This window comes from Orycteropus afer, unplaced genomic scaffold (assembly GCF_000298275.1).
Source record: "Orycteropus afer afer isolate SDZICR_OR568_19922 unplaced genomic scaffold, OryAfe1.0 scaffold00182, whole genome shotgun sequence".
Lineage (NCBI taxonomy): Eukaryota > Metazoa > Chordata > Mammalia > Tubulidentata > Orycteropodidae > Orycteropus > Orycteropus afer.
This window is the reverse complement of record NW_006921769.1, coordinates 362,352-387,189: the sequence shown is the minus strand read 5'-3', so window position 1 is coordinate 387,189 and position 24,838 is coordinate 362,352. Positions and strand designations below refer to the sequence as shown.

General features: G+C 35.9%; 1 protein-coding gene across 1 annotated transcript in view; it reads right to left on the bottom strand.

Moving 5' to 3' along the window:
- The window catches only part of LAMA2 (laminin subunit alpha 2), a gene marked incomplete at its 5' end in the record, with an annotated part of 713,189 nt that overhangs the window by 333,423 nt on the left and 354,928 nt on the right, over window positions 1-24,838 (bottom strand). Inside the window, 3 exons of the mRNA XM_007947384.2 lie at window positions 4,299-4,385; window positions 17,550-17,677; window positions 22,398-22,511. Coding sequence (XP_007945575.1) covers window positions 4,299-4,385; window positions 17,550-17,677; window positions 22,398-22,511 — 329 coding nt within the window. The remainder of the gene's footprint in view (window positions 1-4,298; window positions 4,386-17,549; window positions 17,678-22,397; window positions 22,512-24,838) is intronic.

Below are 24,838 nucleotides of genomic sequence, written 5' to 3'. Positions count from 1 at the left end.
TATGGCTTGGAAGGATAATGCCACTCACAAATATAATTGCTTATTAATTCTCTATCAAAAAATATGAACTCACATTTTAATGCATAACATTCCCCTACAATACCTTCTGGAGTGGTATTCAATAGAGATAATATGAATATTCTTTTGAATTTTAACCCGATTCTTCTTGTCATATTTGATATTCAGGACTGATGATCACATACATGTATATTCACATCTCATTTTGTTTACCACTAGGAGAGAGACTTTGCTCCTCTGGAATGAGGATATAAAGTGATCATTATTATAGCCAACGAAATCCCATTATTCTCAGCTCACTTTTATCAAAATGACTCACTGTCCTCAGGAGAAATGGCATTATACAACAAGGTATGGGGATTTTTCTTAAAATACGTATCAATTAGCATAGTTCAAAATTCTCTCATATTAAAAAAAAAAAAAAAACAACCTTCAATTCAGGGAGAACATAACTATAGTCAAATAGAATAACTGAAGAAGCAGGAGTCTTTTATTTTTGTTGTAGGACATGTAATGAAAACTTGTGAATATATGTGATATATAATTCATATGTCATTTCACTAGAAGTGGGACCATTCTCTACATCCAGGTTTTATTCCTGGTTCTTGTGTGTGCATGCATTTATTTGTATAAAATAGTATTCTTACAAACATACAAAAATTTTATTTGGAATTAAAAACTAATTCTAGAGTCACTGAATACAATATGGCTAATCACGCAATTCTTTTCATTACTCATAATAATAGGGTTTTGTGGTCTGATCAACTAAAATTAGTATAATAAATCACAATCCTTTGGACCTTTCTACTTTCTCATATTTTTCACTCTACTAAAAACAACTTACAAGGTGAAATCTCAAGCCCTCTCATTTCCATGTGCAAGGCAGAATAAAGACAGTTTAAATAGATGGCTTATTGGATTCCTTGTCAGACATGGACCTTTTCACAAAACAAAGTCAAGGTTCTTCTCTACATTTGTTCACTTTTTTCAAGTCAAATTGTAATTTTTTGAAAAGTGACATCTTAAGTATAAATGAGACTCCCCATTTATAATAATATAATACAGGTAGTTATATGGTAGTTGCCATTGATAACTTAGGAACAACAGTAGAAGAACAGAGAGAGAATGCAAAAGAAAATGAGAGAGTAAAGGAGAAGATAAGAAAGCAATAATATTGATGGGATTTTTATCTCATTTGATCCATTGTCTTTTTTAGGAACTTTTGAGTAAAATCTGTAGCTTATATTCTAAAATCTGTGTTTTACACAGACACATGCAATAGGGAAGGTGGTCATTTCAAGATGGAGGCAGAAATTGGAGTGATGCAATGGCTAGTGAAAGAACACCAAGGATTGCTGGCGACCAGCAGAAGCTAGGAAGAGTCAAAGAAGGACCTACAGAAGGACCCTGGCTCTGCTGACATCTTGCTTCCATTTTCTCTTTGGACTTTCACTCTCCAGAACTGGAAAGAGAAAAGTGTTGTTTAAACCTCCCAGTTTATGGTAATTTGTCAGCCAGTACTAGCAATCTAATACAAGAATGAGGATAGTATAGGTTGTAGAGTCCTAGTGTGGAGAGAAAGAAGCCAAATGATTCCTGTGTTACTCAGGGTGGTATGAAAGTAGTGGAGAGAGTTGTTAGGTCTGAAAGAAGTTATTAACTATCCCAAACCAAACTTACTGCTGTTGAGTCGAATCCGACTCATAGTGACCCTTCCTTGGGTTTCCGAGGTGGTATCACTACGGAAATAGATTGCTCACTCTTCCTTCTGGGAGAAGTTATTAGCAGGACAGAAAAAGGAAAAGTGTAAGCAGAAACATACTTGGATAAATGACTCAGGACTAGTCAACCCGACCCTATGTCCTGTCATGGCACACACACTAACACACCCATACACCTTTTTAAGTATTAGGTAAGTTTGTTAGAACCTTGATTCCAACCAGAGGAGGAAAATAAGTGGGCTGAGATTACCTTTCCAAGGTTTAGCACCTCCCACCTGAGCTGTACTCAGACCCACATGTGTGCTGTGTAAGAGAAATATGATATTTATGGTCATACATGGTTAGGAAAGGCTAAGTTCAACAAAAGGAATGTATTGCATTATTACAGGGCATGCCAGAACTTTCAATATGCCAACACGTACTTCTCAAATTTACGTGGTCACAGAATTTGTTATTCCAGGAATATTTAGATTTTAGAAAGCCCTGCCTTAGGCTTTTTTTGCCCCCTGCTTTTTTTTTTTTTTTTACACAGTAATGTTTTGTTTTACATACTAGTCAGTTGTAACATTTGCCTGCCTTAGTTTTTAAATGCTGATTCTGTCAGTGAGGCACATAAACTAATTAATAAACCATTCACATGGTAGTTTTGATGACAAGATTTTCAATGGAACCAATTTATCCTCCTTCCCTTGAACATTCTTCCTCCTTTCCTCTTCAACATACAGATCTCAAAACATGTTCCTCCTAATATTTTTGATCCATCTAATGGACTTTTTGATTCATATAAACAGAGAGAAACGATGAAGCCTAAAGATTCCTGAAACCCCTAATCCAAATACTGGCTAGCCAAATATACCACCATATCTTCCATATAATATTAGTTTGAGATAATATTTTATTGAAAAACCTGACTTGGAGATAAGCTATGCCACTTGCTAAACTATATGCACAAGTTTCCATCTTCTTTTTAATCAGATTAATAAAGAATTTAGACAGCAAATCATGCTTCTGTTAGATATTTCTTTACTTGTTGATTTTTATTATTCAGATTAAGGTTTTTTTCCAGAACCCATGTACTCATTTTCACCCGCTTTAGACAAAGCTGGTTGAGGGCTAGGAGGACATGATGTGTGTGCTCACATCCAGCATCCAGTTCTGTGACCACCGCATGGGAGTTGCTAAACAGATGTTTGTTTAATAAAATGTAAGATAATGGATGATAAGTGGTTCAGAAACTGTTGTCTATCATGTATAGAAAATGCAGGGCAAAACAATTAAACATATTAGAGACTACACACACCTAGATAAGCAGATTTAAAGGCCTTGTATGACACAGCGGTTGCCATTTCCTACTTGTGGAAAAAAAAAAAAAAAAAAGGTTGCCTGTATTGAGCTGAGGTATTTGGCATTTGATATAAATCTGCCTTGGCAATTATATGCTCTCCCATTACAGAAAGTAACACACACACACACACACACATACACACGTCTCTCTCTCTGTTTTTTAAAACACAGGTAAGGACCTCCAGTGTCTCCATGTGTTTAATTGCAAATAAATCCTACTTATTCTAGTTCTGCTCTTCTATATTAATTTACAGATGCTGCCATTCTCACAAACAGTGCTTGTTGCTATTAGGAACTGTCATTGGCACTTGGTTCGCAGACGACTGGCTGCTAGCTAAAGTCTCTCTGGGGCATTGGCTCCTGCTTCATTGACTTTATGCATACTGGTTGAAACAGGTAACGTCTGCCAAGAGCACAGGAATGGCTAGGCAGAAATAGCCCTCTGCGGGGTTAGCCTTGGTGATGATGGGTGGAAGCAGGTCATTTCTTCCGCTCCTGCAGTGACAGTGGCAAAGGGGACTATTTTCAGTGCTAAAGCAGACCTTGTCATGTTTGGCAATGATGTGAAGGGGGAAGTTAATCCCATTTTTATACTGGTGCTGAATACAGAGAAGAACCGTTTCTTTAGAACATTTTAGGAGGAAAAATAAACACAGAAATTACATAAACCAATATCCATGGTTCTGCTGCAAGGTAATCTAGTAAAATCAACAAGAATATATTGGTTTAGGAGTAATTAGAAGAGAATATAAATCATGATAATAAATTGCAATTTGTTTCTGTTTTCAAATACATTTAAGGTAAATTATGGACCCCTTGCTGAACTATGAACTATATGTTTAAGACACATTTTAAGGAGAAAAAGCTAATTATGAAAAATAAATGGTGCCAATGTAGACAGTAAGATAAATCTTAAAGTGTATGACTTTCCACTTGAGCAACACTTTCAAAAAATATTATAGGTTAATGCTTAACCTTTAAGATTAAAACATTAATCAAATAGTCTTCGAATGAATAGAGATTTATAGAGCAATTTCTAGAGAAGAAATAAACTATAAAAACATAATGCATTTGTTTGACAAGTGTGGTGAGAAACTTTATTTCACCTCACTGAGTGTATGGCTTTTCTGGGGTAGTGCAGAGGATGATGGTGCCTCTGGGTTTATAACTCCCCAGGGAGAAATCATTTTGAAAGACAGTGCAGTGCATGCTTACCTCTCACAGCGTGGTCCTATGTACCCGACAGGACATTCATCACAGATCAGTCCAAGACTCCGGTCTAAATGGCACGTCGGGCTAAAGCTATGTTGGTTTTGGGTGACAAGACGGACAAGGAAGAAGCACACATACAAAGTCATTAGCAGCATGTTGTCATTTCACTTTCATCAGCACTGCTATGACAAAAGGGTGCAGGCTGGTCATTCTTATCTCACAGAGGGAGACTAGGGTCTGGCCAATAGAGGATGAAATGCCATTGCTATTTCTGCCGATGTGAATATAGCCCAGTGGAGAGCTGCATCCTTGTGACATGTTATTAATTGACTTTTGACTGTTCTGGGTCTGTGAGCATCAGTTACAAGGAATGTACAATTGCTTTTTAGGGACTCCCTAGGTCTGGCAGGACACATCCTCACATACTTTCTGGCAGCCAAATCCCTCTGAACTCAAAGCAGCACAGAGCAATTTGTTACAGATTTTGGAACACTCAGTTATGTTACTGGTGGCAGTGGTGGTGAAGTATTCTGACTTGAAGGACCACTCCCATGACTGTGAGTGTACAGGCATGTGTGTACTTAGAAGCATGCCTGTTTTACAGATGGAATCCTTGGAAAAGCTTCCAGAAGAGATTAAGTGTGCACATTCTGCCTAAACTTATAATAAAACAAAACAAATCAAAACACCTTGATGTTTCATACCTCAGGCATATTTCAAAGATTGCCTGTCTCTTTGTACATATTTCTACTTTGGAATTGAACAACAGATAACACCAAGTCAGAAGCTGGCTGAGTAATTATGGGCTAGCTTAAGAAATCAACAACATGTTCCACTCTGGTCACACTACTTTGTCTTAGAAGGGACACCTTCCCTGCCTGAGCCTTACCATAATAGTGACACATTGCAATGTGGTCACCTGGTGGCTCTCTGAAGAGCCATGAACAATTTTGAATCTGTGATATCTGCTGTTCTATCATTTTAAAGGAAACTGCCCCCAATTAATCTTTCTCCCATTACATTTTCCCTAAATAGATTTATTTTCTATTACATATGACAGAACAATTCGGTAGAGGCTTGCTTGACGACTAAATGAATTAAAGAGAGAACAACAAATTAAGCACTTGAAATCTCATTCTGATCCTGACACTGGGTGAATTTGAAATATTTTCCCAGCTTTTGTACAAGTCCAATCATGTGTACTAATTTTAAATAATATTCCCCTAGCTTAACTCATAGTAGTGCTATAAAGATTTAACAATTCCTACTTTTTGATAGTAGAAAATTAGTAGAACCCATTAGTTCTATCATTTTAAACATCTCAATTCAGTGGAAATCTAAATGAATCTACTGGGGCAGGTTGAAAAGGCACAGGTGGGGGTATCTTGAGCTTACAAATATTTTCCAGATAAAAGATTCCACATTGAAGATGTTCTAGAGGCTGCCACTAGAAACAGAGCTAAGACACACCTACCTTGGCTCCCAGGACCCAAAGGGGCTTACTGTGGAGGATTTTCCTGGCAGCAGCATGAGTGCACTAAAAAGAATGTTTTTGTGTGCCAATGAGTCGATTCCAACTCATAGGAACCCTATAAGGCAGAGTAGAACTTAGGCTTCTAGGGCTCTCAGGGCTGTAAATCCTTATGGAAGCAGACTGTCACATCCTTCTCCAGTGGAGCAATGGTGGGTTCTAACCTCCCACTTTTCTATTAGCAGCTGAGTGCTTAATCACTGTACCATTGAAGGGAAGAGGCACATGTAAAAATGGGTAGAAATAGGATTTTTGTTGCTTATCTTAATCCAGTGGTTTGTTATTCTTTTCATATGCAAAAGAGGGGACTGAATTCAATATATGTATTTAATAAATATCTAAAGTACATGTGTGTCTTCAAACAGTGACAGCCTGTAACTATCTGACCATGGATGGAGAAAGTGACTCCACTAGAAACACTGGGTTTCATACCACTGTGGGACAAAAGTGCCTGAAAGAAAAACACAGCAATTATTTTTTAAAAAATCCTATTTGACTGCTAACCAGAAGGCTGATGGTTCAAACCCACCAGCCCTCCTTGGAAGAAAGTTTGGGCAATTTATTTCTGTAGTGATACCGCCTCAGAAACCCAAGGAAGGGCTGCTATGAGTCAGATCCAACTCAAAGGCAGTGAGTTTGATTTTTTGGTTTTAAATCAATCTCTGGTAGCATAGTGGCTAAAGCACACAAAGCTGGCAGTTCAAACCCACCAGCCACTCCTCAGAAGGAAGGTTGGGCCATCTATTTCCATAGTGATACTGCCTCAGAAACCCAAGGAGGGGTCGCTATGAGTCGGGTCCAACTCGACGGCACATAACAACAACAACAACAACCATTAGCTATGTCAAGTGTGGTTAACAAGTTTCCTGTTGTTGTTAGGTGCTGTTGAGTCATCTCTGACTCATAGCAACCTCATGTACAGCAGAATGAAACATTGCCTGGTCCTGTGCTAGCTCCAAGATCCTTGCTGTACCTGAGCCCATCATTGCAGCCACCATGTCAATCCATCTCATTGAGGGCCTTCCCCTTTTTTGTTGTACCTCCACTTTGCAAAGCATGATATCCTCCTCCAGGGAATGGTCCCTTCTTACAACATGACCAAAGTAGGTGAGACAGAGTTTGGCCATTCTTGCTTCCAAGGAGCATTCTGGCTGCACTTCGTCCAGACAGAATTGTTAGTTCTTTTAATAGTCTATGGTATTTTCAGCATTCTTCGTCAACACCACAACTCAAAAAAGCATAGACTATTCTTTGGTTTTCCTTTTTCATTGTCCAGCTCTCACATGAATATGAGTGGATTGAAAATACCATGGTTTGTGTCAAGTGCACCTTAGTCTTCAAGGAAACATCTTTGCTCTTCAGCACTTGAAAGAGGTCCTTTGCAGCAGATTTTCCCAAGGCTATACAACCTCTGATATCTTGACTGTTTCTTCCATTGGTGTTGATTGTAGAACCAAGTAATATGAGGTCTTTGACAACTTCAATCTTTTCTCCATTTCACATGATGCTGCTTATTGGTCCAGTTGTGAGGATTTTTGTTTTCTTTATATTGAGGTCCAATCCATACTGCAGAGTGCAGTCTTCAATCTTCTTCAGTGTTTCAAGTCATCCTCTTTCAGCAAGCAAAGTTGTGTCATCTGCATAATGTAGGTTGTTAATGAGTCTTCCTCCAATCCTGATGCCATGTTCTTCTTCATATAGTCCAGCTTCTTGGATTATTTGCTCAGCATACAGATTGAATAAGTATGGGGAAAGGATGCAACCCTGGCATGCTGCCTTCTTGATTTTAAACCATGCAGTTGTCTCTTTGTTCTGTTTGAATGACAGCCTCCTGGTCTATGTATGGGTTCCTCATGGGTACAATAAAGTGTTCTGGAATTCCCATTCTTCTCAATGTTATCCATAATTTGTTATGATCCACACAATTGAATGCTTTTGCATAGTCAACAAAACACAAGTAAACATCTTTCTGGTATTCTTTGCTTTGAGCCAAGATCCATCAGACATCAGCAATAATATCCCTCGTTCCACAACCTCTTCTGAATCCAGCTTGCATTTCTGTCAATATACTGCTGCAACCATTTTTTAATTATCTTCAGTAAGATTTTACTTGCATGCAATATTAATGATAATGTTTGATAATTTCCGCATTCCATGGGATCACCTTTCTTTGGAATGGGTACAAATATGGACCTCTTCCAGTCAATTGTCCAGGTAGCTGTCTTCCAAATCTTCTGGCATAGCCAAGTGAGTGCCTCTAGTGCAGCATCTGTTTATTGAAACATCTCAATGGGATCCCATCAATTCCTGGAGTCTTGTTTTTCGTCACTTCCCTCAGTGCAGCTTCAACTTCTTCCTTCAATACCATAGGTTATTGATCATATGCCAGGTCCTGAAATGGATGAACATTGACCAATTCATTTTGGTACAGTGACTCTGTGTATTCCTTCCATCTTCTTTTGATGTTTCCTGCATCATTCAATATTTAGTCCATAAAAATCTTTTAATATTGCAACGCAAGGCTTAAATTTCCTCTTCAGCTCTTTCAGCTTGAGAAATGCAAAGCATGTTCTTCACTTTTGGCTTTCCAACTCCATGTCTTTGTACATTTCATTATAATAATTGACTTTGGTCTTCTTGAGCTGCTCTTTGAAATCTTCTGTTTAGCTCTTTTATCTTGTCATTTCTTCCATTTGCTTTAGCATTTGCTTGTAGCATTTGAAGGATTCCTGCCACTTCAAAACCATTTATAAAAATCTATTTCTAATTCTCAAATATACTCACAAGTCAGTTAAAACTGAAAGAAATAAATGTGCTATGGGGAAAAATTATTTCTTTTTTCAGGAAAAAAATAAATAGGAATGTATTATATTTGACTCATTGTTTACAGTTTCAGTATATTTTTGAAAGAATTTCATCTCATTTTTAAAATAATCCTGTGAGTTTGTTAGAGAAGGCACCATTTTCCTTACTCATGGTTATGTACTAAATTGCAGAATTTTGCCTGGCATCAGGATTTCTGATTCTTAATCTGATGCTATCTTCTCCCTACAACCAAGTGTCTTTCAAGTCTATTTGTAAGAATTAAGCAAGTTGCAGATTCTACTAATAAAAATAATTGATGATTCAAATTTTTAAAAAAATCATAAAATACATCTGTATTTGTGCTTCAATATTCTTTAAGCAACATAAACTAAGGATTCACTTTCTTGTAGCTGAAATTGCAATTAAACTCATAGCAGAAGATGACATTTAACAACAATAAAATTAGAATGAGAAATAAACGTGCACATTGAAAAATGTCTACTGAATTTGGATTGGCAAATGCAGTGACTCGTCTCTGAATTTGGCCAAAACATGAAGCTAGCTGTTCTGTGACAGGAAGAGGGAACTGTGAGATCATGACTGACTTCTAGTGATTCCAAGATTATGTCATTTAATTCTAGTTGGCCAGATCCACACCGGCAGAGAGAGTGTGCTCCTTCCGGATCATCGACCCCAAGCCACAGAGGACACAAGGGATCCAAGAACAGCAGGTATTTTCCATAAACAGGGCAAAGGAGGAGAATTTATAATTGGAAATGATAGTATGGATCAGTACATGAAAAGTGTCCCTTTTAATGGTAGAAATATTAAAATAAATTTTAAATTTTAGTATGCATTTTATTTCATATGTATTTTAATATTCACATAGATCCACTTATATATGTGTTTACGTATAGGATTAAGTAAGTAGATGTATGTAACCATAAGCACATAAATATGTATGTACATAGGTTGTTGTTGTTGTTGTTGTTATGTGCCGTCGAGTCGGACCCGACTCATAGCGACCGCTCCTTGGGTTTCTGAGGCAGTATCACTACGAAAGTAGCATTGCCCAACCTTCCTTCCGAGGAGCGGCTGGTAGGTGTATGAATACATACATACAGATAAAATTAGCTTTGTTACAAAAGTAATTTAATTCCCATATAAACGATTGAGAGCACCCAAAGGCTAAAAGCAAATTAATTGCTCAATAGCAGTTCAATAATTACTGATAATAAGACCAATAATTACTGAAAATATGACCTGTGTGCCCTGAAATTCAGGTCTAATGTAAAATGGTCCCATGTATGGTTACTCTAAAATGCTTAAAATAAAATGAAATACATATTAAGTAAATGTGTGAAAGAATTTAATATTTCTTTACATCTCATGTATCTGGGATACAAAATACTGAATTACCTCTTGGGTGTGATATGAAACACCACTCCTCTTGTCACAGGCATAAAATTCCCATTATTAGGGTTAGACAAACAGAGCATTTTCTATATTTGTATATACATTAGGGAGCAGAATTCCTTTTAACTGTTACCTTGGGCACATGGGTAAGGAGAGAAGCAAAAATTAGTGAGTTGCTGCAAAATGTCAGCGAGAAAGCCCTGGGTAAGGATGAGGATGCCCTGGAAACTGCTGGAGGGGCAGGGGACTGAAAAGAGAAACAAAAATCATGGAAAAACATTTAAGTCATAATTTTCGTTTGGGCCACACAATCCCCCCCCACACACACACCAATAAAAGCAGTTTGGAGCTCTGGTAGCATAGTGCCTAAGGCACTTGGCTGCTAACCAGAATGCTGGTGGATCAAACCCACCAGCCACTCCTTGGAAGGAAGGTTGGGCAATCTACTTCCCTAGTGATACCTCCTTGGAAACCCAAGGAGGGGTCGCTATGAGTTGGATCTGATTCGATGGCACATACCAACAACAACAATAAAAATAAGAACAGTTTATTCACAGATTTCAGAATCTAATGTTTTGTCTTTTGGGGAAAAAAAGTTTTATTGTGATTTGGGTGAAAGTTTACAGAGCAAATTCATTTTCCCACACAAATTTTTGAAGTAATTTTCTGTAAGCGTTTTCTTCTTCAGTTCAAGAATCTCTCTTCTCTATTATTCATAGAAGAATCATTAAGAAAATATACATTTAATTATTCTCAAGTATTATGACATCCAATTTAATATCTGCAATTGGATTTTGTAACTAAACTTGTCTATATTTCTCTAAACCTAAACCTGAGTTTCCAGTTTGCAAAATGAGGACAATATGAAGTCTTTTCATATTGATAAAAGTATGAAGACAAATAAATAATCAACCTACTGTCAGTAAATTATAACTACAATTTAAGAATTGTAGCTTTAATTTTTTAATTCCTTTTTTACAAGGTTATGTGGATTTGGGAATGGCTTAAATATTTAAGCACTCAACTACTAGCTGAAAGTTTGGCAGTTAGGACCTCCCCTCCCTGCTCAGGTACCTCGACCCTGAAAACCTTACTAAGCTGTTCTACCCTGCACACAAGGTCACCATGAATCGAAGTGAATGGAAGCTAACAACGAAGTGGATTTAGTCAATGTTTAAGGCATATAGTTTCTTATCCTGTTCTAGTTTCTGAGATGTGAGTTAGCATAACTTGTCAAACTGAAGTTATTTTTTACATCAAACATCCACATCTTGTCTGCTATTAAGTTCTATTATTATTATTTATTGTTCTTGCTTTCTGCTTCTCTTCAATACCTCTGTAATTGTTTGTACTCCTATAGCCCCAGTGAGAGAAGCACAGAGAGGTGAATCAGAATATATAAGTTTTAATATTGGTTCTGCTTCAAGAAAGCTGTATGATCACAAAGTGTTTAATTTAGCTGGACTTTAGTTTTCCCCTGTGATATATGGGATTAGTAAGATCCACTGTAATAACCCATGTGGACCTAAAACAATGGTTAAAAAGTACTCTAAAATATCTAAACTCAAAACCAAACTTGCCTCCATGGAGTCAATTCCAACTCATAGCAACCCTATAAGACAGCAGAATTGTTCCATAGGGTTTCCAAAGTTGTAAATGTTTATGGAGGCTGAGCTTCATCTTTCTCCTACAAACTGGCTGGTGGGTTTGAACCACCAAAAGTTTGGTTAGAAGCCCAAGGTTTTAACCCCTGTACCACTTGATTTTTAGAGAATGTTGTTGCATTAAACATTTCTTCACATTTATCTTTTGCTTTAGATTATTTATATTTCTCTAAGTACTAATATGGGAGCTCTTGTGGTACAGTGCCTAAGGTATTTGACTGCTAACCAGAAAGCTAGTGGTTCAAATCCACCAGTTGCTCCTCAGAAGGAAAATTAGGCAATTACTTCCATAGAGATACTGCCTTGGAAACCCAAGGAGGGGTTGCTGTGAGTCGGATCCAACTTGACAGCAGTGAGTTTGACTTATGAATTTTGGAAGTACTAATATTAACAATAATTCAATGTGACCCCTTGAGTGAGCCCAAAAGTCAGCTCTAGAAGTGTCCTCTGTTTCAAAAAATTAAATTTTTGGATTCCAGGCCCATGTAAAGAATTTTTGTTGTTGTTGTTATGTGCCGTCGAGTCGGACCCAACTCATTGCGACCCCTCTTTGGGTGTCCGAGGCAGTATCACTACGGAAGCAGATTGCCCAACCTTCCTTCTGAGGAGTGGCTGGTGGGTTTGAACCGCCAGCCTTCTGGTTAGCAGTCAAGTGCCTTAGGCACTATGCTACCAGAGCTCCTATGTAAAGAATAGTATTCATAATGTTATTAATAGATATAATTTATTGAAGGTTTATTTGCTGTCTAGTTTTTTGCCAAGAATATTTCTATTTTTGTTATATACCTATGAAATCTGTAACTACTATCTTTTCAATATTATTATCTATTCAAGCACATCCTAAGTGTTCAAGGGCAGAAATTCATATGTCTCTTTCATGTCATATTAAGGTTATAAACAATGTGAGTCTAAAAATTAATGAATATAAAACATTTGAAATATGTACATTTTTATTTGTTTCTCTAGAGATGAATTTCACTACCTAGTTACAATCTATAGTTAGAATATATATATATCAGTAGGATGAGAAGGACAAGCAAATATCGGACACTGTAAATAGTTGACAAAGTTGATATATATGTATAATTCAAATATTATATGCTTGTCTGTATTCATACATCATAATAATTATACCAGTCTATCTCTATCTCTCTACACATTTGATTTATTTAGCAATATTATCTAAGAAATTTGGAGCCAAAATACTTGTGATCTATAAGATTTATGACCAAGGATTAAACAGATAAATTACCGAGGCAAAATTCTCCCTAAGCCCTACACTTCCAGATGAAGGTTGCAGCAACCTTTAGCTCTTTTTCTCTCAATAACCTATAAAATTCTAATTCTACCTTCTTGACAATATGCACATACTCAATTTATTCCTTAAAATGTTTCTAACTCAGTTGACAACAGCAGTGATTTTTTTTAAAGTTTTTTGCTAAATGAATGAGAGTTTCTCTAGATCATTATATGTCTCATCATTTTGTGATTTTTTTAAAAAATATTTCTCATTATTAGATGAAAATAGATTTTTTCCCTTCATAACTGAGAATTTAGGTCATGATAATTTTTTCTAAATTCTTTTATATTTAAAGGTTTATAACTATAAACACAAAAGTCTAGGATTTAAAAGTGGATTGTCATTGTCCCTTCTATCTACTAATGAAAATGCTACATTTAAAATGAAAATTAAAATAAGTTATAAACTATTACCAATTCTTCTGATAATGTTAAATAATTTAAGTGAAAGCACCTTGGAAATTAAAGCATCTTTAAACACAGTATAACTGATATTGTTATTATTATCTTTATTTAAAAAAATCAAGACTAGTATAACTGTATCAAGTTGGAATATACATATTTTAATATATATCAATGGTAGACACTGGGACCACAATCTTTTTACCACTGATGTTTGGTGTTTCAATGTTTGCTGACTTTCTTTTTTCTTTCAGGGACACATCAGAACCATTATCAAAGTGAAAGCACAGTAAACATAGACACAAGGATGGGTCATCGTTGCCTGTAATTACGCAAGCAAAGTTCTCTCCTTAATGGCTCAAATGTATTTATTGTAATGTTGGTCACATTGGAGAGTGAATCTGTAATGTCTGCATATTCATTTAATTACTAGCTCTAAAAATGTATTTGCCTACAATTCACATGGTAAAATGTATGGTCACTCTTCTGGATGGACAAGTGTACAAATGTATATGACTTTTTGACTGAGAAGATGATGCAATGCACATAAAAGCAGATACAATTTCTCTGCTTTCCTCAGCAAAAGTAAGAGTCACACATTTTGTACTGTGTCAATGGTTCCTAAGAATTCCATCTAGTCACAGTGAATGAGTAGGCCATGCACAGTTTAAACTAACCTTTCATGTGTGTGCCAAAGAGCAAGAGTTGCTGTCAGATTTTGGCTAACACATGGCTGATAGACATTTATTATGAAAGAATTCATTTAATTTGTTGTCCCATATTCATTATTTCATTCTGTTTCTGCAGTGTAGTAAATTGCATAATGTGGCGTTTCTAGCCATAATTCTTTGTGAACTCCATGGTGGAATTTGCCATGAGCAAACAACCAGGTAGTTCTGAATTGTTAGTTATCCACCTGGGGTATTTCTGTTGGGAGCAGCACAAAGTAATTTTCTGGGAAGTTCGCTCTCTCTCAGGCATATGGAATTCTGATGTTGGGATTGGTTAGTTTGGTCACTCTGCCAGGCTCCAAATGAGGCCTCCTAGAAGCGGAAAAAGTCTCTCTGACTGCTGGCTGAGAAAGACATGCTGCTGAGAGAAACACGCTCCTGAGAGACACACACTGCTGAGAGAGAGACTGAGCATTGTTCCTGAACTTGAATTGTAGCCTGGTGATTACCTATTAAACCCCATAATCTGTGACTTATGTGTGGCCACTGCAGTGAATTATTGAATTATCAAACCCAGCAGAGAGGTGGTGGGTGCTGCAGGACAAACGGTTGGTGTCAGGGTTGGTGAAAAGGCTGGAGGGAGGCAGCATGTCTGGCTTTGCAGGGATAGGTCTTGGACTACTGATGGTGACTCTGTCTTCCTCTTGTGGGGTTAGAGGAGGTCAGAAGATGCAGCCTCCTTGCCCCTTTGGCAGTTCCCCTCTCACCTTTATCCTTTCCTTTGATATCTTTCATTGCCAAAAGAGCGCAGCTCAAAAATGGTCTCTAATTATACATTAAGCCCATTTTTCAGGGACTTTTCTTATCTGGTAGATTGGTTAATTGGTTTTAGTGTTGTCACTTAAAATGCAATGTGTATTTATTTATTTATTTAAAGACAGCCCGTGTAGATTGTAGATTGACTGAAAAAGTTATTTATTAATAACCACCCCTTGCATTGGACTCACCATGTTCTATGACTGTTTTACATTATATATCTTAATTTACAGCATCCTCACAATAACCTTATGAGAAGGTTCTATTGTCACAACTAATGAGAGAACTAAGGCACAGAGGGTTTAAGCAAATTACAAAATGTCACACTGCTACAATGTGTGGAACCTACTAAAGAAGTCAAGACAATCTGGCTCCAAAATTGACACCATAATGATATTTTTTCCCTTGGAAAAATCAGTAAAATGGTGGTAAAAATACCTACCTTGTTGGATTGTTTTTTTTTTTTTTTTTTTTAATTAGGATTTGGGTGAAGATTTACAGAGTAAATTCACTTTTCATACAGCAGTTCACATATACTTTGTCTCATGTCATTGACCAAAATTTACAATGCAGCAGCTCCCCTCCCACTTCCTCCCCATAGTTACCTCCTCCCAGTGTCCATCCCTTCATACTCTTCGAGAGGCCCATTGTCTGCCAACCCTGTATATGATCTTGGATACACTCTCCATTTAGACATACATAATTGTTTAGCTTGTTCACCCATCTATCCGTCCCTATACCCATGTTTGCTTTCATTGACAACTCAGTATTGTATTTACAAAGGGGTTCATATTTGTTGTTTGTACTTCCCATGTAACTCTCTCTGTCTTTCTCATCCTCAATGCTGCCATATTGGTCACTCACATTTGGTACATTGCCCTTCTCTTCACCCAAATCAATATTTATCTCTATCTATCTAACAGCATTCCCTCCCCTTCCCTCCCACCCCTGGTAACCAACAAAGAAAATGTCCTCCAATATATAAACCTTTCCTTAACTTTCACAATAACGGACTAATACAATATTTGTCCTTTTGTGACTGACTTATTTCGCTCAGCATAATGTCCTCCAAGTTCATCCACGTTATGCGGTGTTTTGCAGATTCTACATTATTCTTTAGCGTTGCATAGTATTCCATTGTGTGAATGTACCAAAGTTTGGTTATCCATTCCTCAGTTGTTGGACATCTAGGTTGTTTCCAAGTTTTGGCTATTGTAAATAGTGCTGCGATGAACATCGGCGTGCATATATCTGTTCTTGTTATGGCTCTCACTTCTTTAGGGTATATACCTAGTAATGGGATGGCTGGGTCAAATGGTATTTGTATTTTGTTGGATTGTTTTTAAAGGTGAAATTACATTAAATGTACATCTCAGCCCTATGTCTACTTATAGTAATCTATTTTTATTAAATATTAGTTCTTTCTTTTGTAAACAATAACTAAGGTAGAAAATTCTGAAATGGGAGGATTTGGGGAGGAGGATAAGGAATTCATATGGGTTGAAGAGTAGAAACCATGATTCCAATTAGAATTTTTAAAGTTAATGGCAGAATCACTCTCAAAGTCTTTAGCTTGCAGTATTAAAAAAATCTGTTTTTACTAGTAGTATCTCAGATAAGAGCAAACAAGTATGCTCTACTTGAACATGCCTTCACACTGAAAGCCTGCAGAGAATTTATTTCATTAAAAATTTCTGCTCTTCAAGTATTATAACAGCATTTAGAAACTAGCTAGAAGTTGCCTATTATAACCCTAACTATAATGGGGTTCTCTGGAAAAAAAAAAAAAAAACCACCTTTTTGTTTAAAAACATAGTTATTTAAGATTGATTTTGGTTCAATATAACATTCTACCAAAAAAAAAAAAAAAAATTGTTTCAGAGTATTTCTTAGTTATTTACTTAGAGGTGGCCACTCTGCAGGAATTTGAATCAGAACAGCTGGAAGGAATAACGCATTCTCCTAAAAGCCAAGGGGAAGTAGCAACCGAAGTATGTTTTAAAAAATCTGCTTCAAGAGGCTATTATTCTAGGTAAACAGCTAGGAATATAAAAAGATTGGATGACTAGAAAAAATTGTATAATGCTTACCTTAAACCTCAAGCTCAAAACTGTTTATATAAATTAAGATCATAATACCACATAGATTAATATATTAAATAAACTGTGTAATAAATAGGGGATATAATAGGTACTAAAAGGCTAGCTAGGTCAATTCCTTAATTTTACTTCTGAAGAGATTGAGATTTATCCACAAGACTTACCCACATATTGATTCACAAACAAGTAGTGTGAGACTATGGCTCAAATGGCCAGCATTGAAATCAGTGTACTTTTATATAATCCATGAAGCTGTGTGTCTGTATTTGTGTGTGTTCATCTTTGCATTAAAATAGTCTGTTCATCGTGGATAGTTTATGAAATTCTATTTGACTTCTCCTTCTTAGATACTAAATCACCAAAACTAGAATTATAATATAATTCTGAAGAATAGTCATTAAATAGTTTATGTTTAGAAAAGCTCACATTCTCCTGCTGAGAAGTTTATGTATATGAATTTAGTGTGACAAGAAAAAGGGCACATTGTATATCAAAAGTACATTTGCAGACCTGGATGTACAAGTCATTAGAGAATTAAGTTTGTTACTCACTTGTTAATTGGGATATTGAGAGGACAGGCACAGGGCTGACAGTCTTCAGAGGTACCTTTAGTAGGATCGCCATAGAAACCAGGAAGACATTTATTGCAATATGGGCCACCTGTGTGGTCTTTACAGTTCTGAGGAAGAAATGCACATCAGAGTTCATCATTTTGGTCTCAAGCATCAACATGCTGCCAAAAACTGGTCTACAAATTCATTAGTCTGTTGCCTGCCCAGAAGAGCAATTTTTCCACATTAAATGGTCAATTTGACAGCAAGGAAATAGCAGTGAAAGTTAATTTAATATCCAGCTTATAAACTACACGTTCCTTTCAGCATATATATACTTGCAAAAAAAATGACTTAAATTTATTATACATTGTTTTCACTTGCAAGTCTTATTTCCTTTTTCCTTTAGTTTTCAATTTTTCCCAGTGAAAATGAGTGTGATTGTGTATATGTGTGTGTGTATGTGTGCATGTAGTCATGGGGACCTAATAACATATATTTAACAGAAATTGTAGCTGATTCTAGGTAAAATCAATTGCTCAGCTTAAAACTGCTGATTTAATGAGGACTGTGGCTAATTATGCAAATCCTTTGGGACTATCACCCTCTTAACTCAGACATTAATTGTGACTTTGGTGGACTCTCATGGCTTGGACAATACACTAATGTATTATACCTGTGAGGAGGTTCCCTGACTTATAATTAAACATTAAGAAAACAGAAAAATTTAAAACATGTACTAATATATAATGAAACACCAAGTATATAACAATTTTCCTCAGACATTTAAAAGAAAATTAAACTGCATTTTATGGCCAATTATTATTTTTTGGACCTATATCTTTTTCAAAAATACAGAATCAAAGTGAAATTAATAGGTTTAGATTTATTCATACTAATCAACTCAGGCTGTGTTAACAAAACTCAGGAAAACTGGCTGGTATACAGATTAAACAGTTCCATTAATCAAGCAGTGGAATTATCTATAAAGCTTATAAGAGTACAACCTGATCAGTCTGTAGGATGTTTGACCACATAAAGATAATTCTTCAGTCTCCAACAGCACATTAAAACATATCTATTTCTATTCAAATTGTATAGTATACAGTCATTATGAAAAATACATTTTTAAATTTGTAAGTACATAAAATTTCATTTTTTCCCATGTTGGAAAAGTTCAGCAGAACTCAGGGGGTACAAAGGCTTTTTTTTTTATTGTCAATAACCAAACTGGTGGAGAAAGTTAGTAAATATAAATGCACTTTAAATATAAAGTAATAATGTACTCATCTGGATGACCTTCAGATGACCAGCTTAAGCTAATGAAAGTTCCGAATTATTACTTAGTTCAATATATCTTTAAAGTGAAGTTAAATTGAAGTTCAATTAAATATAGTAAATGTATTTAATAAAGTTGTTGTTGTTTGCCATCGAGTCGGCCCCGACTCATAGCGACCCCTCCTTGGGTTTCCGAGGCAGTATCACTAGGGAAGTAGCACTCACACACAAATATAGACATATTTTTTATTACAGTTTTGTAAAGGCCCTTGGGAGGGAGAATTTTTTATTGAGTGTAATATATTTGAATTATAATCAAATCATTTAACCCTCTGAGCTTCCAATTTGATTTACATTCTGTAAAATTAAGGAGCTAAAGTCAATGATTTACAGTTACTCCTCACTTATTGACATGATTAACTTCCAAAGACCAGATCATTATATGAAAATCTGCATTATGCAATAATGGGAGATGACCACATCAGATCATAAAATGGAATATGTATCATTATATAACTACCAAATTACATCATCACACAACTGCCAAATTACATCATTACATAACTGCCAAACCAATGAGAATCACGGCCCAGCCAAGTTGACAACCAACTTTACCATCACAGCCAGTGTTACTTACACTAGCCTCATATCCTTTCATTACTGTCAGACATGCAATGTTAATGTAAAAAATAGTTGTATAGTAGGTTTTTCATTTGCCATAAATGCAAAATATTAGGTAGTAAACTAGTCAAAAAGAGAGGAGTAGATATGTTGTAAACTTTTCACACTCTGAAATCCCATACCAGTTTTATCAACTATTAATTAATAGGTAATTCAGTAATATCTGATGATACTAGAAGGTGGTTTTCTTTCAATTATTTTAAATTGTCTCTCAAGCTGCTGTAGCAAGTTATGCTCAAAAGTAGCACAAAGGTTAACTTGACTTTTAACAATTACCTAAACAACACACCATATTGAAATGAAACATGCAAAATATGAATCACTATGGAGAATATTTTCTCCTTTGATTGGATCTTGATATTGTATCTTTCAGATCCAAGTTTAGTCACAGCTATCTATAAACAAAAAATGATGTGTTTTCTCCAAAATTCTTTGCATATTGTTATATCAACATAATCAAAATTATATCTCCAAACTGAGGGGATTTAAAACGTAGGATCACAAGTTGATTATATAATAACCATGTCTGAAAACGTGTTTTTAAAACTCTGAGACCCACTGAAGAGTGGGTGTAAATCACTCACTTCAGTTCTCTAAATTTACCAAATACAAATCAAATTTGGATATTACCAATCCAAAAGAGAAATGGCATTTTAGAATTTTCTTACATTTTCTGAATGTCATTTCATTAAATGAAAATAATCAAAGCAATCTTAAAATTCAAGTGTTTTTCAAAGGAAACTATAACAGTATTTAGACAACCAATAAAATGGAAATCAAAACTGCAAAAGATGGTGGTCCATTCTGATGGAGTGGTTCTTCTCACAGGTGTCCTGCCACAGATGTGTTTTCCAAATGTTATCTGTTCACATCATATATCACAAGATAATGAGAAGGAGTGGTTGTGCGATCAATATTCCTATGTGGTTTCAAATGTTTCCTGGGTCACTTGAAAATGTGAGTTAAGATGATGTCTCTGAATAAGTATACACTATAGCACAGATTTAGACTTTTCTCTGATGTCAGAAATGTATTTCAGTTGATTTCTAATCATATTTTAAAGCTACCCAAGATTTATGAATTCGCTGATTAATGCTGGGGGGAAAAATGAATTAAATGGAAAACAAAAGGCTTATTTAAGTGAACATTAAAAAATTCCTTAGCATAAAAAATTCAAGCATTTTTCTCTTTGTGGATCTTATCAGAATTAATATGCTCAAAATTATATATCGGTACATAGTTACAAGTACTGTTTCAGATAAACGGCATTTGAAAGGTTCCCCAAAATACCCCACATGATCATCTATCTACCAGCCACGATGGAAATTCCCGGCCAGTCTGTCTCTATGCTTAAGCTCTCCAAGGTTCCCTCAAGATTGTCTCTGCTGTATGAACATAAACATGGATTCCTGTCTCCCTGTCCATGAAATACTCAATAAGAAGCTAAGGTTCAGAAGACCCCAAGTATCACAGTTGCCTCTCTTCTCTCCCCTAAAATTATCCTAGATGAAACAATTTTATTTTTAAAAAACATAGCCCCCATTCTTAGAAATATCAAATAACCAAATGGAAAATCAGCACAATTTTATTTCATTCTAATGAACTCAATATGAAAAATTACTATTGGAAACATCATAAATTTGATATCAAGATATATTTATTTTGTCATTTAAGATATAAGTAAAGCAAATTCCCTACCAGTTTTTGCTTAATTCTTCCTATTTCATGTTAGTAAAGAATTTAAAGATAATATTTTTCCAAAAGAACATTTTAAGAGACTCATGGTCTAATTAAAATAAAAATCATATAGTCTTTCTATTCATAAAAATACCATTTGAAAAAATCTACTGATCCACAAATTAAGGTTATCATACTTTGTACTGCAATGCAATTTAAATGCAATTTTAGAAAAAATCTTATATAGAGAAAAGAAAAAGAGCATCAATAAACATAAATGTCAAATTACTTTGAAAGAAAAGTCCCTGAATTTTCATTTTGGATTTTTCCCAGAAGCTTTTAAGTAGAGGAAAAAAAAAAAAAAAAAAAAAGAGCAAGAGAAAGAAAGAACATTAAGAAATAAAGATAACAGTCTGCCTTAAATTCTGCAGGGAAATGAGAATATGATATCCTCTTACATTGGCACTATTTCAAATTGTGTTTCTGCAAGACTAATGAAATGAGAAGTGTTGTTTCAAGCTTCATGCCATGTCAGACAATAGAAAACAGAAATGCCCTTGAGTTAAACTGATAGTCTAGTCAGAGTAATTCACCAATCCAAAGGCTTCTTAGAAGAATGGCGTGTTCTGCCCTTTGTAGACCTTATTTTTTTCCTCCTTAAAAGTAGAGATGATTATGGAAGAAGTAAGCAGCTCTAGTGAATATGTACTGTATGTATTTATTATTTTTAATCTATTTACAAAGCTTTGCATTTAGTTAAACTCTTAAATGAAAATCACACAGCATGCTCTCATTTTTAAAGTGGATAAAAGTGACTAATGTGTATTAAAAAGGTTATATTTTACACTTTTCATAGTATGGAGATACAAATCATTTCCTGTTTTAGACATATAGTCTATCTTTGGTAGATTTATGGAAGTGAATAAAACTATATATATTCATGGTAGATACATAGCTCAGTCATTACTCAAGCTATCTAATGATGTATCTGATTCTAATTCATTTCTATGACTAATATGAATAAATACATCCTAGTACTTGTTAGTCAGAGACATCACACAGGAAAGGGCATTCTCAGCTTCCAGCTCAGTTCAATATAAAGATCTCTGTCAAATGACCTCTTGACTCAAGTATTTAAGGTCCCAAAAGTAGTAAGTGATTGAGCTGATTTCAGCCTTGTCAATCAGCATTCCCAAAGGCAAAAGCACTTACCAAGCATTCTGCAGTGATGTCGTCACAGGACTCTGCGTGACCAAAGCACTGACATGGTTCACAGATGCCACCAAATATTGTGCCGTTAACTCGTCTGTGCTGAGGCCAACATGACTGAAAGAAAGATAATGTTTTTTTTTAACCATTCTTTGGGGTTAAATGAAGGCAAAAGAAAAGAACGTTTTGTTTTGTTTTTGGATGAAAGAAGATCATTTAGCTAAGAAACTCAGCAAATGTTTTTGTCAAAGAGTTGACATTATTGAAATACTGCTACAGAGCTATTCCCCCTGACATTGGGGCTTCATACTGACCTTAACATTACTGGCAGGCATGAGATTAGAGGAAGCATTAGCTTGGTTTCTCTTCTGAAATGGTAAAATAAAGCAGAGATATAAAGAACTGAAATATGACAGGCAAAGTGAAAAGCACAGATGGGGAAATAGATGGAAAAGTACTGAAAAAAGCAGCAAACATAAAAGGACTCGAGGAAATCTTTGCCAAAGACAGTACCCCGCATCATCCTAAGCTTTTTGATTCTCTGACATATGCTCTCTTTCCCAGTCACTAACTGCACTTAATAGTGACAATAAGGAGCTCTGGTGGTGGGATGATGAATGTATTTGGCTGCTAACAAAGAGGTCAGTGGTTCAAACCCTTAGCACCTCCATGGAAGAAAGATAAGGCAGGCTGCCAATGTAAAGATTTACAGCCTTGGAAACCGGTGGCAGCCATTGTGAGTCAGAAACACTTGATGGCAGTTTTTGTTCTGTGTTTTTGATGATCCAGTGGTCGAATTCTTGCCTTCCATGTAAGACACCTGGAATCTATTTCCAACCAATGCACCTCAAGTGCAGTCACCACCCATCTGTCCCTGGAGGTTTATGTATTCCTGTGATGATGAGAAGATTTCAGGAAAGCTCTAGACGAAGACAGAATTGGTAGGAAGCCCTGGCGAAGTACTTCTGAAAGCCAATGAAAATCCTTCAGCTCGTAAAGGTCCACTTCACAACTGCCCTGTAACTGATGATAGGGATGACACAGGACAAGGCAGCCTTTCAGGCTGTTGGGCAGGGAGACCCTATCTGAGAGGTCTACAGGACAACAGCGAACAACAGCTGCCTGTAATCCCAACGCTGTCCCAAAATGTTGGGACTCATATCAAACACAGGCACCACTACGATCCTACGTTTAACCGTATGAAAAGCTGACATCCATGTATGCTGTTGTTGTTGTTATGTGCCATCGAGTCGGATCCAACTCATAGTGACCCCTCCTTGGGTTTCCGAGGCGCTATCACTATGGAAGTAGATTGCCCAAACTTTCTTCCGAGGGGTGGCTAGTGAGTTTGAACTACCAGCCTTCTGGTTAGCAATCAAGTGCCTTAGGCACTATGCTACCAGAACTCTTGACATCCATGTATACGTAACTCAAATTTCATTTCTAAATTTCCTCATCTTATTATATCTTCTCAAATTTCATGAAATATTTTATGATTCATTTATCACATATTCTCATAAAATTTTATTTTGTGGCTTTACTCCACTACAACTTTGCCCATATCCATCATCCCCTATTTAAAATGTGAAACATTTTCTTCTCTAAAAAGAGAATTCCGATAAAACCAGGATGTTTGTGTCTTAGATTACCCACAAGCCAGTGTGTGTTGTAAGTCCACTGTCACTCTTAACTAAGATTCCCTTGTGTGCGGATTACTGCGAACTGAATGGCGATACAAAATAAGGGCAAGGCAAATAGAGCTGCCCTCTAGGAGTTTATAATCCCTCTCACGTTAAAATCAATTTTTTTTTTCTTATTGGCTATATTTCTGGATGGTTAAATATAACAAAATATATCATGAAAGGGCTTTTGTATTTTTTTGTCAGCTGAAAATGGAAACAAGTGAGAAATCACTGAAGTAATAAAATATCTAGAATTGTGCTGTGTATTGTCAGAAATGTTCCTCCTGCCTTAGGATATGAGGACTCTTAAATCTGAACATCAATAACAAACACATGAAAAAGCGATGCGATGATTCCATATCAGAAAGGAAAGCAAAAGCAACTTACCTCTTAATTTGGATTATACAAAAGAGGTGTCAATTTTCTATCTCTTTCTAATAAATTATTTCCATGAAAACTTTTGTCACCCTAGATTCATTACAGAAGTGATTTCCTCTTGTAATATATATATACATATATATATATATATGTATATGTGTGTGTATATATATATATATATGTATATGTATATATATACATATGTATTTTAGGAGCTCTGGTAGCGTAGTGCCTAAGGCACTTGACTGCTAACCAGAAGGCTGGTAGTTCAAACCCACCAGTCATACCTCAGAAGGAAGATGGGGCAATCTACTTCCATAGTGATACTGCCTCGGAAACCCAAGAAGGGGCAGCTATGAGTCGGGTCTGACTCGACGACATATA